The 16,880-nt window shown below is 37.2% G+C and overlaps 1 protein-coding gene across 1 annotated transcript in view; it reads left to right on the forward strand.

Annotated features, from left to right (window-relative positions):
* The window catches only part of FAT1 (FAT atypical cadherin 1), a gene marked incomplete at its 5' end in the record, with an annotated part of 108,182 nt that overhangs the window by 46,530 nt on the left and 44,772 nt on the right, over positions 1–16,880 (forward strand). The window contains 3 exons of the mRNA XM_082482827.1: positions 7,814–7,875; positions 11,923–12,252; positions 12,787–12,997. Coding sequence (XP_082338953.1) covers positions 7,814–7,875; positions 11,923–12,252; positions 12,787–12,997 — 603 coding nt within the window. The remainder of the gene's footprint in view (positions 1–7,813; positions 7,876–11,922; positions 12,253–12,786; positions 12,998–16,880) is intronic.

Below are 16,880 nucleotides of genomic sequence, written 5' to 3' on the forward strand. Positions count from 1 at the left end.
AAATAATGTACTGGGTGACTAATTAAAGTATACAAAACTACATGGTTTACTTCATAAGACACATTTGAGCAGTTTTCTATAATTGTATGGCCACTAAACACCAACTTTGTACTTCATTTGAAATTAGTTGAAACTGAAGCTCTACAATGTTTATTGGATTGGATGAGTTAATTGTTTATATGAAGTGTTTTTTCCTCCTTCTACCATACATTAATAATCTTTGGTGGGTTACTTGTCTTTGCTCCCTGCTTGCAGTCACTAAAATGATTAATGAGACTCTGATCAACAAATTCCAGGTCTCTGTATCTGGGTGCTGTTAAAATACGTCAGGGAGGTGACTCTTAAATTCAGGTGTGCACCTTGCACTTACACTTTGTAATAGTAGGGTTCAGTAGTTAAATTGCCTGGTTACTGATTAACGTGGTAACTGGTGGTATGAAATATCAGCCATAGGATTAAGTAACTTACTTTTTTGCCCAACAATACAGTCTGTCTTGGCAACAAGTAACAAACTCATAAACACTGATACTACTGTACCTCAGTAAATGTCTAATGTGCTGACATGAGGATGCCCTTATGGACTAGGCTATTTATCCCTTATTTGATGCAATCCTGACTTGGGTAGGATTGAGATCTCCATTACTGCTTCTCTTTTCATGGAGTACAATTCAAAGGGCAAAACGTTTTATTCCGCTATGATAAATGTGCTAAAAATTATTTTTTGTGGATGAAATCCAGAGCATGTGCATCAGTATCTGAACCAGGTATAAGGGAGTGCCTAAAGAAAAAAAAAAAGGGGAGGGGGGAGGGGGCAAAAAAAATCAACCAGAAAAAAGGTGATCCCTAAAAGAAAATAGAGTGTGTAGTTCTATCATGCATTTTAGCACTTTCAGTCTGGAGTTTACCTAGGTGCCTGTATACTATGAGAATGTCCTGCTGGCTTTTGCCTGAACTGCTGCAGATGGAAAATGAAGGGGGAAAGGCACCAAAGCTGTGAAAGACTGCGCTCGTTGAGTGCAGTTACGCTGTACTTAACAGAAAGGGAAGACCAATTTTAGCACAGTGTACTGCAGTAGGTATCTCTTAATTTTTCTAAAACTGTCTGTTTATAGGGTAGTGTAATTCTTTTTTTTTTTTTTAAATACCCTGACCGGAAAGTTCATATATGAAGTGAAAAACTACTCATTGAGCCCCCAAAGTGGATTTAAACTCCTTAGAAAAGTCTCCTAAGCCACCAGGTTGTAAGCTGTGCTAGGCAGAAGTGGTCTTTGTTCTACCGAAACAACTGTATAGCAAAAAAAGGTAAGATTCTAGAGGCAGGAGAGAACAAGCCAGCAACAAAATGACTCTAGCTAATGGGTACTCAGCTGAGTGAGTGGAAAGAGGAACCTGGGCTCTTGATTTCTCTTGAAAACTGGGATCATTTTTACAGTCTTCATTAAAAAAACCAGAAATGATTGCTTTTGAATCTTTTACTTGAGCAGAAGAGGCATTTGCAACCATTTAATGTGATTGTAAATTATATTGCTAGTTTCTTTTCGGACTATAAGTTTGAAATTGTATTTTCAGCTCCTGAAAATTACTGGTGACAATTCTGTTGCTGATTTTATTGAGAGCTATTAAGGTGCTTAGGACAAGGAAGAGTTTAGGAATGAAAGCAAATCAAATTGCTAAGGAACTGTCTTTAGGACTGTGTAAGCCAAAGTTGTTCTGTTCCCTTATGATATGCTTTTTGCAATATGATAATTGGTTAGGACTATGATTTTGTTTGTTTTTTAATTTAGCAGCCTGCCTTCATGGTGGTATCTTACAATGGCACTCTGTCTAGCTTATAATTGTCATTATACATGACTGGTAAGACATGGAGTTTATATTTTGCCGGCTGCAAAGCTGAAATCTGTTCTTAAATCCCTCTGCTATTGCTTTTCATTGGCCTATTTTTATTAACCTGTTTATTTATTTTGGTTGTGAAGCCTTGTATTGGCTCACATAGAGGACAAGATTTGACTGCAGTCTTGCCAAAAAGCGTATCTGAACATCTTTAGAAAGGATTTTCCGATGGTCACTGATTGTAAAGTAAGTTAGGTGTGAAATCAGTTGAAAGAAAGGAGACTGAAAAAAATAGTTGTCTTTTTGTGATAGTGGTGAAACAATAATGTATTATTGCGCTCATTGGTCATTTTGTCCTTCAGAAAGTGTTGAGATATTGGAAGCAGTTAAAGACAACGTCATAAGACATCATCCTGACAGCAAGACTTGATGGTCACTGTGGTGCTAGAGAAGTTTAAGACGTGACTTGATCACATGAAGTACTTTCATGAGGAGGCAGCTGCTGATTTCAGTGGATGTTCTTAGTCTGTCGGACAAAAGAAGGATCTATTCCCCTGTCTAGAAGGGAAGGCTGTCTTGAATTGGTTATAATGAGGATGATTAGTAGGAAATCCAGCCTTGAGGTGCAACAGTATCTTTATCACTTGAAGAGACATAATTGGTCTTCGACTTAGAGAATGTATGGTGTAATTTGCCCAGTGCTTTAGGGTTGTGTTATGCAGTAGTCAAACTAGGCTATCATTACAGCCACATGTGAATTTAAAATCCATATTTACTTCAACTTGTGCACTGATGTATATATTAAGATGTTGTAAAGAAAGTCACAAGATAATTGTTTTTAACATTTGTTAGTAATTTGTTATTTTTGAGGTTGAAGCGGGGGAACAAGAGCTTAAATAACCATACATTCTAAGTAAACTTATCTAAAGCTTTAAACTGATTGAGTTGCACTAATGCAGTCCAGAAAACCAATTCTGCTGACTGGTTATGGTTTGTGTTCAACATAGAAGACAAAAATCTCATCATAAAATGTGACCTCCCTGATCATATTTAATTCCAATGTCTTGTATCTGGTGAAGTCGGTGATAAAAAATGTTGTAGCTGCTTTCCATATTTCCTTAAACCTTCAGTGCCAATGCATTCAAAGATCAGAAAAACTGTATTTCTTCTGATACACTGTAATTCAGATACTGGTGTACTGTGTTCAAACCAAGCCTATCGGTTCATATTCTTTGGAGGCAGCTAGTAGACTTGGCACCTGCTTTAGTCTTTTGGACTGTGGTGGGCTAGCTCTGGCTAACAGCCAAACTCTCACCCAGCTCCAGAACTTTCATGGGCTCAACCTGAATGTGTAGTTGGAAAGTCTGTGTGTATTTGAAAACACAAATGCGTGCATTTGTTGGTATGCCTGTAGTAGGGAATGTGTGATCCATATGCAGCAAGATGAAAATTTTAAGCCTTCTTCCTCCTTATTGCACAGACACTTTTTCTGATGCCACTTCTTTCATCGCTGAGATTCTCCATGTGCAATAAAGGTAGCTAACAGCATGGCATTAATATTAATACCCTTAACGCAGTGCCCACCTAGTCTCTACGTTGTTTTTTTTTAAAGAGATTGCCATTTCAGCATTGAATGGAAGTTGTTGATGTGCTATTTTTCAGATACAGAGGTAAATGTGATGTAACTGTGCACTGAGATGAAAGCTTATATGGGATAACATAAATCCCTGCTAATGTCAGCTCGCTTGTGCTATATTCTCTTCCAAATGTAGCGGGTTTATTTATATTTATGTAACTGAAAACTGTAGTTGCATTTTTGTCTGTTTGTTTTAATGCTGTTTAAAATAGAAATCTGAAGTAAAATTTATTTGAATACAGTTGTAACTATTTTGATTTTTCAGCAGACCTCAAATAGACAGCAGATATACCCAGAATGTAAACTCAAAGGAGGAGGGAAGGGAGAATAATACAGTTGTATGTGTTACCTGGTGTGGGGTTTTTTGTTTTGTTTGTGTTATGGATGTTTATAGTTAGTTTCAGTTCCTTATAGTACCTCTCCAGCTGGTGAGGAAGAACAGCTGTGGTTTATCCAAAGACTCCCTAAATTATTAAGCTACTATTATGAAAATGTTTCTGATGAGGTGAGTTGTGAAATATTACCGAATAAAAAAAATTGCACCAACTCACTAGAGATACCATTTGCTCATCGTTAGCTTAGAAATGTTTGTTATAAACTTGTGTTTTCCCAAGGAAACTTGACCCATCTTGCCATAGTGTGCATTGTTTCCCAGGTGGAATAATAGTCAGCGATGTGAATTACTGGAGCTCATTGTTCCTGTTGTGGTTGGGGGGGTGGAGGGATGGTAAGAGGAGACAGAAGGAAAATGGGAAAATATGACTGCAAAACAATGCTCTGTGAGTCAGTTTTGCTTCAAAAGTGAATGCTTTGTCACAGCGATCTGTTTCTTAACACATGCTCTCATTTCTCTCATTCAGCAGAGAACAGTTTCTCCCCACTTCATAATAAGGATTTCAAAACTGCTTATGTTACAGACTTCTTCAGAGATTGAAATCATCTTTTACTTGTCACTTCTGTGGGGATGTGGTGTATGCAAAGGTGTGGTTATTCATTTATTTGTGTAGAGGGAGGGACATGACAAGGAGATCTCAAAACTCACAGAAAGGAGAAGGGAACTCAGTCTAAAAAGCTTGAGTACTTTTTGTTTTCAGCAGAAAGAGGAGAGTGGTGGCTCCTGTTGCAGGGACCTGACTTATATCAGGTCTAAAGATTCTCCCCAACCATCTTAATGGGCAGTCACAAAAGCCACACTGCATCGCAACACTCGACCTTATTATCACAACCTTAAATCAGAAAAGCTCTTCAGCAACAGATGAAGTCTGTTGGTGCAGCATTAAGCATTTTATAATATACAAAAACTTGGAAAAAATGGAAAAACTTAGTGTTTGGCATAATCAAACCTTTTACAGTCGTAAGCTGTAGTGAAACACTGAAGCTAAATTTTCCCTTAGGAGAGTGGCTAGCAGCAAAGAGTTAAATGAAAAGAATGTCATGCATGTGTATGTGATTCTAAATCCAGAAGTGTTACATTTCCTTTGTTGGCATTAGTTTCTGCTGAATGTACAGGATATATATGGTGAAGACTAAACCCTTCTGTTATTGGTCTGAAGTGTTTTAACAGAAGTGTGGCATGCTTGGTTGAAAAGACTGGAAGTTTTAACACATGAAAGCATGTATATTTTGATCTTACAGGTTATTTTTCTGCTTATCTGTTTGAGTTGTATTGACCAGCTTGATTAACAGAAATTATATCTGGAACTAGACTTTCTTTAACAAACTAGTATGTAGAGCAGTGGTACATGATAGAATTCTGTCTGGAGTGCTTGCAGCAAAAGCATATTTTTACTTTTTTTCCCCTAAAGCATTAGTTGGCGTTTATTAGCGGTGGCTTCAATCTTAATAGCTCTTGCTGGGGGAAAAGTGGATAGAAAACTGTTGAAAGGTGCCATCTTTCTGCTCTCATGTGTTAGCAATTCTCTACTTGGTGCTGCTGTGAGAAGGGGAATACAATACTGTCAGAGGGTGTAGACTGAATATTGAATATTCAGAGAAATGCAAGCATAATGAGATATTTCTGCTGGAATGACTTCATTCTTCCTGTGCTTTTTGAGATCCTCCCTATCCTCAACCCAGGTATTCAACAGCCAACTCCTTTAGTGGCTATGCTGAAATTTACCCTTTTCCCTTGCAACTGTGGTGAGTCTCGGGGAATTAATGCTTCCTGGGAGGGCTTGCGCTGGCTTTCTTGAAGTCACCTACAAGTCCCTTTGCTTGAGGGAAGCAGATGAAGCGTCTGCTCTGCCATTTGATCATTTCCAATTAACAGTTCTGCGCTGCTCCCCATAGAGCCTGTGAAAAGAAAAGGTGGGGCTTGACCGGCCTCAGTCAGGAAATTGGGGAAAAAGCTTTGTTTAGAATATGTGACAATAAATATTTTCAGTTGTCATTGTTCACAGTTCTGCAATCTCTGTGGGAAGATATTAACTCCAGGAGGTTAATACAGAGTTGTCGTATCCTTTTTTGTCTGTCTTCCCTGTATGCTGCCCCTCCCTCAAAATGCAAAGTACTAATGCAACATTTTTTCCTTTTTTTTTTTTTTTTAATTTTTATTCCCACTTTCTTTGTAATTAAGGACAATTGCTTCATAATACCACTAAGATGCATCCTAACAATTACACACATATATTCTATGTGTTGTAAAAGCATAAAAAGATAAAGTAGGAGAAGATGACAGATGTTTGACTAGAATACTAGGTGTATATAATGGATCTGATAACAATGGCAAACCACATTGCTGGAAAAACAAGGGCAGGTTTGACCATAATTGAACCAGCCATTATTTCCCTTTTTTGAAGAATAGTTGTTTGAATACTTGACAACTGTAGTATTGCCTTATATGGGTTTTGTTAATATTTAGTGCGGGCTGTTTATTTTGTTGGTATATGTAGACTGTAACTCTATTTTGACAGGAGCATTGAGTAGCTGTGCACTGGTGGTATACAATTCTGCTTCTATTGGCCTTTCTCTTTTAAGTGAAATTGAAATCTTTATTGCTTTTCTTACTTACACTCTATGTTTTTTATCAGCTGTGAGACGAAATTGAAGGCTTTTTCGTTGTAGCAGATCAACCTTGAAAACCTTATAAATGGATTTTAATTTTGCTTATAAGATGTTTTATTAATAAAAAGCTTACTCTATAGCTCGAAAAAGGAACATGCATATGCGGCCTGTGTTTTGTTCTCTGTTTTGTCCTTAATTGGGTAATTGCTTCCCTGTTTTTCAGTTTGACAATTAAGGATCGAGATGTCAGTGCTTTTCTGTCACTGTAAAAAGCTGGGACAGTTGGATAAAAGGTCTCATGACACTGCAGCATTTTCCGTATCTAGCATATGCTGGATTCCTGCTACAGAGAATACGGGATGCTTTGGCCAGTAGTAGCTTGAGTCGGGCGAATCCAAATCTTGGAGTTTGCTCCATGAAAAGCCAAGTTGGGTCTAGCAGGATTTACTAGCACAGGCTCAGTGCCATGTGAACACAGTGATGGTGTTTGTGGGGCCATCTTGTACCTGCAAACAGGTTAATGGCTTTTATGCAGTAAAGAAACTGAGTTGTCCCTTGCATTTGCATCCATGGCATGGTTTTCATGGGACTCGATAGTTAAAATTTTGAACCTACTGTTAGGGAGTATTAATTCAAATAAGATCGTTTTGTGTTTAGATTTCACTGTCTTGTTGTCACCTTTTACTCTTTGACTTTCTTCATTTAAAGCAAAACTCACCGTGCCTTCCTAGTCTTGCGTCAAAGGTGTATCAAACTCTTGCAAGACAATCTAACATCATGCATAAAAAATTTGTCCTCATTCTCTGTTATTGCCAACAGCAACTGTTTGATTCCTTGTCGTTGCCAAATCAGGCCAACACACACAAATTGCTCTGGTTTCCACCATTAATGCATCTCTTCAGTTCATTCTTTTTCAGTTGCTATCACTAAAAAAAGAAACAGATATTTCTCCTGAAGAGATTGGTAATTATTCAAATAATGTGGGTAAGCATCCGTTGAATAAGGTGTATGAAGACCCTCTGAAAGCAAGACTTTATGGGAGAGAATTATATACATTACTCCTGTCGGAAACATGACATGCACAGATGTGTTGGAAAATTGAACTCTGTGTGTCTTAAGGGCTACAACAGCTTAGCTTTCAGATTGCGAAGAATATTTTCACAGCCCTTAAGAACTGGAAACCCCTCACCCCTTCCCTTAATGAAAGTGTAAATTCTGCAAAAATAGAAGAGACCACCTAAGATGAAATGGAAATTGGGTATATGAGTAACTACTGGTTTAACCTAACCGTCATTCACATTATTTTCTTGAAGGATTTGATTAATTATTCTTTTATGTTTACAGGTCTAATTACAACCACATCTAGAAAACTAGATCGAGAGCAGCAGGGAGAGCACATACTGGAGGTAAATGATTTCTTTAGTTCTCTGAAAAACGCTGACTGTAAGTTCATTGCTTTTTTACAGGGAGTTAAGTTTACCATAATTGATTACTATATGAAGGATTTAGAGAACTGGATTTCAGAAGTAATTGGCTTCTATGTTCGTTATATTGCAACGCACAAAACTACCTATCTTATAAAAACAATGTGTTGGACTTCTTAAGAAAAGACTTGATACAGATAGAAAGCAATTTATTGGTTTTATATCTGTAAACCAAGGTTTTCTTTCAATCAAACAGTACAAAGGCATGATTGTTAAAAGGAGGAGTGTGATTCCTTTTTTTTTTTTTTCTTCCTGTGTAATTATTGGAATAGCTATTTCAGCCTGCCTCTTGCTGAATATAGACCTGAAAAAGAGGTGCAGAATCTTTTTTTAACATTGAGAATACAAACAGATTGTGAGTAGACCTTTTTTCTGCATATTTATCAATAAGTAGATGAGTTGCAAAATATGCATTATAGATTCAGAGTCCAAGAACATGAAATTTGTGACATAATTCTTTTATTTAGCTACATCTAATTGATCGCCTGGAATTTATGTAATACCTATTCTCATTCTCTGTCAAACAACTTGAAGGAAAAACACATCAACAACTGTGAGTCTTCCAGTTTCCCAATGTTGCCGTGCAGTGTGAGAGCCCTGTACTTCACCTGCAATGAAGACTTAATTTTCACAGTGATACTTACATGCTAAGATTTAGCTGGAGTCTCTATTGGGCCTCTCCTCCTGGATGATAGATAAAGGACTGGCAAAACTAATATTAAAGCTAGAGAAGCAAGTCTGGACTTAAGCAGAATTTGTGAAATCTGTAGGAAGGTTTTCTAATAGGAATGCAAGGACTGCATAGACTTGGATGTGAGTGGTATTCCTTGATAGCGCAAGCTATCCTTTTGCAGAACTCCAGTGTACACAGTCTTCCTGGCCCTTTTCTATTCTGTTGGCACATTGCAAGCTGGATTAATGCAGCTGTTGGATCAAATTTTTATCATTATTTTCATTTCTGTTATCAGCTTCGGAAATAACTCTTTGCACATAAGTAGCAGGAGGGTGGAATTTCCTCTGCAGTGTGTATCTAGTAGCACTAATAGCAAAGTTAATGAATTGGCAATTCTGGTTTAGACACATTATTCCTGTAAAGTCACTACATTATTCTCTTTTCAATTACCTCCTTAAATCTACTTGTGTCAGTTTCCCAAAGCACTTAATGTCAGTTACACCTCATTTCTTGATCACTGCTATGTATGTTGGTTGTCAAATTGGTGTCTCATGACTTTTACTGCTATGCATGTTGTGCTGGCTTTTGTACAGTAAATACAATGAGCTGTGGATCATTCTCTGACCCTGAAGCCACCTGGCACTCTATGGCTTTGAATGCATATACCTTATCCTTGGAACAGGGTGGCCGCATCCAAGTTGCCTGTTGAGAATGGTGCCTGAATTGTGTGAATTCTCAGGCTGTAGCTAGGCAATGTGTGGGAGCGTGCTACGTGGGCCAAAACTTACGCCAGAGATCACAGTAGCTGTGTAGTGTTATGGGTAGTTGTCTGCTAGCAGTCATGCCTGCTAATTTAACCTAAGTTATTATAAGATAACACGTACAGGATTCAGAAAGGTATTTTTAAGGTTACAGTATGACACAATGGTACATAAATCCTCCTGGTTTCAGCAGGTTTCTCTATAGAGAGAGCAGATTGAGCTGATTGCTCTTTAGTTTGGAATATTGGTTATTGCCTGCTGGTATCATTTAGAATTCTTCGTTCTTCCTTCATTTTTGAATCCCAGCTGGTCGTTAAAGCTTTAAATAAAAGTCTGCAAAGTATTCAACGGAAGAACTCTTAACTACAGAGCGAGAATGACAGACAGCACAGCCCAAAGTAGCGGTTTTCCCATTTGTTACTTTTATGTTGACACCTTTGAAAATAGGTTGGAAAGAAACCCAGAAATGCACAGATTGGGGGCAGTATTATGAGCCAAGTGGTGAGCATCTGGCTAATTAATTGAGCATTTGAAATGTTGACCAGATGGGTTGGTGAGTTTATTCCTTGTTTGCTATTAAATTTGATCCTTGATTGCACTCCTGCTTACATAGTATTAATTAATATGCCCCATTCTTTTATTCCCAACTTGTAACTATTTTCTGAGTGCCAACTGGCGCTTTTTTTTTATGCAGTTATTTTAGGTTAGCTTCATGTTATTCTCTCCTGTCTTAGAATTCTGTTTGTTATGTCAGTAATGCCATCAAAAGTGATGTGGCATTCAAATCCAACTAGATTTTCCTCAGACTTGCCATTTTTTTTTCTGCTTGGCTCAGGGCGATGCTAATTTTATCTTAACGGACAAGTTACTCCATACCCCTTGGAATTTCCTCTTTTGGGATGTGTTTTGGTTTTGAGGTTTTTTTTGCAAACTGAAAGATGTGGTGGTGTTCCATTACAAGTACTAAAGGGAACAGGTATTCATGTATGTGGAAATCCTACCACCTGTTAGACATGAGCATGAATATTTGCATTTCATGTTGCATTTCTTATGTTTGATTGTGGTTAATCACTTTACTCACACTTTTTCATTTCCTTCATGCTTGCAAGTTATACCGTGTTTCGTTTGTATTTCCATTTTTTTTTTCCTAAAATAGATGAGAAGGGGCAAAAAAAAAAGAGTATCACATCATGTCCTCATTCATGTCATTGTAAATTCATTTTTTTCATCAGGGATTCAATTCTAGTCTTCCATTAGTACTTATTTCAAAGAGAAAGTAAGGAAAAGAACATGAAAGATTGACAAAAAGATGATGTCTACCTGTTGTTATTCCTTGTGTCTTTAACGCCAATTTGGGGGGAAAACAACCCCTTCAGAAACTGAGATTTAGCCAAACTTGCGAAGGGTCAGGTAATACTGTTCTCACTGAAGAATTTGTATTTAAATGCTTTGTGTAATAGCAGCTAAACTCTCGCTTGAAAATGCCTGGTGTCTGTCTGAGCCCATTAGCTTTTGTGTGGATGGCAGGGTGCAGCCAGAAAACGATGGGCCTGATTCTGTAGCTCTTCTACTAACTGAGCTCTGGAAGGAAGCGGGAATATAAAACCCCTAACCTTTTCTTCTTTGAAACAGATGCCAAAGTAACTTACATCTACTCATTTTTAACCCCTTATTAACTAATAAGGGATTAAATAGGTAGGAGTTAAGGTAAGATTTCTGTAAGTGAGCTAAGGTTTTCCATCAGTTTGATCCTTTTCCAGTAGGTAAGGATATTTTTCTGTTTTCTGGCTTCAAATCAACATAACTCTTACTTTTATTATATTTTTGTTCACTAGCCACTATCAGATCAGTCCTAGAATTGATATTGTAGAAGATTTCATATTAATTTCCTGCCTTTTTTGTAGAAATTTTGACTATTGATAGAAGAGCAGACTTGGTTTAATTTCCCATTTCACTTAGTCCATGGAAATAGATTGGTGTGTGTGTTCCTTAGAAAGCAATTTTTTAAGCTTCTTTCAAACAAGACAGTGATTTTTATGTCTTAAAATATAGGGGATTTTTCGTATATAGACCTGTCAAATTCTGAAATGTATATTCTTATGAATTGCATCTTTGAGGTGTAAAATCAAATTACTAAATTGAAAAGTTGCAAGGAAACGGTAGGCTGAAAGTGTATTAAGATGTGATTACAGTGAAGCTGTTGTTCGAGATACTGTACTTGTGTGCTGTTCCTGTTCTCAAGTTAATATTTCAGTTCCAATGCTGCAAAATAGTGAAATAGATTTAATAATCTATCAACTTCTGCATGCCATACATGAAGCATCAAAATGTTAAGACAGTAGCAGAATAAACTCTTGTAGTGCCTTCTGTAAATATTCACCAAATAGCTTTACACAGTGATCTTTAAGTAACTGAAGTTAGGAGATTACTTTACCGTTTTCGTAGGCAATTGTAGGAAAACCTGTTTTAAAAAGAGCATTGTTGGAAAGATTGTGTTTGAATTGAGTGCTAACCATACCTTTTTAATAAAACCAGGTCATGGTAACAGACAATGGTATTCCTCCGAAATCAACAATTGCACGGGTGATTGTGAAGGTCTTAGATGAGAATGACAATAAGCCTCAGTTCTTGCAAAAGTTCTACAAAATCCGGCTTCCGGAGCGCGGTAAGCCAGAACGAGAGAGAACTGCTAGGAGAGAGCCGATCTATCGAGTTATTGCTGCAGATAAAGACGAAGGCCCCAATGCAGAGATCTCTTACAGCATTGAAGATGGTGATGAACATGGCAAATTCTTTATTGAACCGAAAACTGGAGTGGTTTCATCAAAGAAATTTTCTGCAGCGAGGGACTATGATATCCTTTCAGTGAGTCAAAATCTTGTATATCATGAATACGTGAAGTGTTCTTTTATCTGTATTCTCATCACTTCTTATTCGGTAGCTGGCAGATGAGTGACTGCAGTATCCAAAGGAAGAAAGCTGCAACAAGCCCAGAAGTATTGTTTTGTGGGTGGGTTTGTTTGGGGATTTTTTTCTTTTAAAGGATGATTTCAGATGTTTGTATTGAGAAAGTGAATCAAGAAGCTGCTGTTCTTTTCCAGAACTTGATAGATAATGAACACGATGAGGGAACATGAGTAATCAGTTTGACTCGCTTTCAGGAAGAAAGCAAAATAAAAGTGAATTTATGGTAACTATGGTGCTGCTATCAGGTGCTGCATACTTTTTCTCCATTTGCTGCCCAGATAATGAAGGGCAAGTGGCACTTTGAGAGACACTTAACCTTTTTGGCTATATCTCACACAAGCAAACATGCTTGGAGCTTATTACTACTTTTTCATTTATGTGACATAATGATTTATGTGATCCTGTAGCCTAAAAGATTTGTCTGTTTCACAGATTAAAGCTGTAGATAATGGTCGTCCACAAAAATCATCGACTACACGGCTTCACATAGAATGGATTCCAAAGCCCGTCCCACCCACAGAGCCCATTTATTTTGAGGAGGCCTTTTTTTCTTTTACGGTGATGGAAAGTGACCCGGTTGCTCACATGATTGGCGTAATAGCTGTTGAACCTCTTGGAACACCACTTTGGTTTGACATAACGGGTAAGGATGCCTTAAGGGCTTTTATTATTAGAAACAAATGCATGGAGTCTGAGATACTAGAGAGCTCATTGCAGCTTGGTTTCTTAATCGCTCTTCTAAATAATGCAATGTTTTGGCATTCTTTAGCTGTGGATACGTATTTTTTCCCTTATTTCGTTATAAATCAAAATGACTTTTCAATTTTTATCAATGCCACTATATATCAAAGATTAAAATTACATTGCAAAATATTTGCTGTGCTGCAGTTTTGGAAATGACTTATGAATATTGTGTCAGTGAAATTAAAACGAACCAAATCGATCTCATAGACTGTAGGATAGGGAAGGAAATGAAATGCTGGTTTTCTGCAGATCGGGATAGTACACCCGAAGAGAGATTATAGTCTTCACATTGATTTCTTGTCCTGTGGGCTGCTTCTCAGTTTGCTGTCCCTTGATTCAGTACTAAAAGGAAAGCTTGCGATGTTCCTAACCCCAGCGAACTTCTTCCTGTACATATTCTTGCTACTATATCATACCTTAGCCTCTACCGTAGGAAGGGGAATTCTAATCTGTAATATGACTATACGTTGATACTGTGGTGACAAAATGAATAGTACTTTTCAATTTTAGATTTGCTCAGTACACCTGTGAGCACCAGGAATACACAGAGTGTTCACTGCATAGCTGATACTAAAACCGAGTTCTGTCCTGTGTTACGTGCTTCAGAATCAAGGAGAACAGCACAGCCTTGTTTCAGGAGAGGAATCTTGTAGCGAACTGTTTCTGGTCCTAAGATAGCCCTATCAGATTGGGATTTTCCCACCACATTCACAAGAGGGAGAAGGTTCCTTTTCACTGCCATTACTGCTGAAAATTTTAGCCATGATTATGGTGTTAAGTTGTTGGGGAGGGAATTTTTTTTGTTATTGCTTGAAAAAAACCTTGTTTTTAAGGTATATTTTGATGGTATGTATTTCCTAAGGGATTCTGAGAACAGAAACAGTTAAAAACAAAGTTTGTAAAACTGATACATATGGAAGAATATATAAATGCCAAATATACTTGAGGGTGTTCTCAGAAAACTGTCAAGCACGTGAGGACAAACACAGTTCTTCCCCTAAATGCATGCTTCATGCATGAACAACCTGTGATGATATTGATAATAATTTCTAATGTATTAAATATTTACATAGAATTTTTGTTTTAATGGTTCTTTATAATGTATTCTGGAGAAAAAAAAAAACAAACACCTCCTGTCCAACTAGATCATAGCTGAATAAAAAGTGTTTGCATTTAGACAAACCAAAGGGCTAGAGATTTGTACAACTGTATAGAGGGAGTAAAGAGTTCAAAATACCTCCTTGCATTCTCACAGGGGCAAAGCTCTCTGCATTAGGGGTATTTTGGAATTGAGGCTGCTTTTCTACTGTTCTCCCAAACATACACGTGTAGACATGGCAGTAGAAAAGCAGAAAATATAAAAATAACTTTGGCGAGCAGGAGGGAGGAGAAGGTTCCATGTGTTCCAATTCAAATAGGGTCATCGAGTCAACAACAAACAGAAACATCCGTAGACCAAAAAAAGCCCGTTAGAGGAAAGGTTAAGAAAAGGATATTGTCAGAAAAAGGTGAGTGGTTAATGGAGATAGAAGAGGCCTCAGAAGTCCTGAGAGTTTCCACAAAGTACAGCAATGGCATTTCCTGGGGTCTTTAATTAGCAAAATTTGTTAATTACATTCAGGATGTACTTTCATATTGTTCTTTTTCATTTGCTTCAACTGCTGTGCACTCTGAACAGTGTGTGCATCTGAACAGAATTCCAGTGATAGTATTATTTTGATTTGCTTCTTGTAAGCATGCAGCACAGTTTGGACATTTACATATCTTCTATTATGTATATTAAAGCATAATATAGATGATCTTTTCCTGCTATTTTTAGAAAGATGTATACAGTAAACTCCCAAGGAGAAAGAGCAGAACTTGTCCATACGCTGTAAAATAAACCATTTTAATTTGACTGTTTTCTTAGTAAAAGTATTTTGGAAAGTTTGATATGTGATCATGTTGTGAAGTTATCTGCTACTCTTACAGGTGGTCATTTTACTGCCCTCTTTTACTGTTTCTAATAGCATGAATTAATTTGATTGACAGCTTTCCTTTGTGTTCTGTGCTTGCTTTCCATGCTTTCTTTCTTTTTGGCTGAGCCAGGAGACAAGCTTGCTAGTGAAGTATTTTACATCTTTCAGATGGCTTGTGACCTGAACTGTACAGCAGAAGGTATCTGCTGAGATCACATAATTTATTACCAGATTATGAGATCTGAAATGAAAGCGTACATTTATAAAATATTTATTTTATTAACCCTTCGGAAATCAAAGTGCTCACAGTTGCATTTGTGAAAGGTTCGTTTTTGTTTTGTTTTGTCATCATTACATTTATACAGCATCAATTCAGAGCATCCAGTTTTGACTTTGGCCAAAACTGTTGCCGTTACACTTTCAGTGTACCAGGTGCAGAAGTTTGGGTTGAGTTCTGCTTCAGCGGATTACCAGATATCACCACCACTACAAAAATTAGGCAAGGGCTTTGTGATTTCCTTGATAAGGAAGAAAAAAAAAGTTGGTTAGAGAGTTTGTCCTTGAATCAGGGAAACTGAAATAACTGATTCATACCGATTCTCCCTATACTTCCCTTAAAATGGAGATGACTTAATTTAGATGTTAAATTCTCTCCTAGCAGTCTGAGAAAATGGTTAGAGACTCACTTTCTGAAGCTGACATCTTTCAAAAAGCCCATTAAAAAAATGTCAATGTACACTTGTTTAAAAAAAAAATTAAAAAGGCTCCTTCCTTTCATGTTGTCCAGTTTATATCTATTCATGTGACTCAGATACTCTTGCTGGGCCGGTAAGAGGAATCACAGAATAGTCAGGGTTGGAAGGGACCTTGTTGGCTTTCAGTGAAACTAGAAAAATTACATTATCTTTGTACGTTATCTTTGTCATTATCAAATATCTTAAATCCAATGAAGCAGAATCCAGCCCATCTTTCCTAAACTGATATGTCTGTCATGCAATGGAACCTTCTGAAGATGAAATCCTTTCTACATGTGAATGGGGGCCCATTTCAGTATTTACTGTTCTTGCTTGGATTAAGTATAAATTTGCACCCTTTGGAACTTCACCCTCTCACTTGTAGCCTTGGCTTTTCATAAAAGGCATTCAGTGATTTACAAAATACAGCATGTAAAAACTCAGAAAAAAAAACCCAAAAACAAACCCACTCACAATATCTGAATGCTATGCTTGTAAAATGTAATTAGAAAAACGCATGCACATAATTAGGAGAAATTGGTTTGCTATATCTAGCACTGGCTTGACCAAAATAAAAATTGATTCCTCCATTTTAGGCAGTTTATTGAGAGGTCTAAAGCAGTTGTAGTTAAATGGCAGTATTTATCATGGCTAACAATATTTGGACTTAATGGACATTGTATTCTCATGACAGTCTGCTCGGGGTGGCATGATGATGATCAATTAAATGTTTAAACGACTAAGTGTAGCTATTGATCTACATGGTTATTTAACTATATTTCAAAGGGTAATTTGAAAGTTTCACAAGGGAGGTTAAGATAATTTGCTTCAGAAAAGGAGCTTGGCCATATTTAAACATTGGACATTTAAACATTTAGCACCTATCTGAGTCCTGCTTATCTCAGTAGGAATGAGATAGTGAGTTCTTTAAATACTCAGCATTGAGGTGAGAATCCTTTGGAGGTACTGTAGCTTTTTCAACCTTATCTATAGTTGTGTATGAGTATAGTAATTTATACTCTGATCCAAAGGACACAAATTTGACAGTATTTCTGATTTGGGTTTTTAATTTATTTTGATAAAAAGTTTA

This window comes from Vanellus vanellus, assembly GCF_965231255.1.
Source record: "Vanellus vanellus genome assembly, chromosome: 4".
NCBI lineage: Eukaryota > Metazoa > Chordata > Aves > Charadriiformes > Charadriidae > Vanellus > Vanellus vanellus.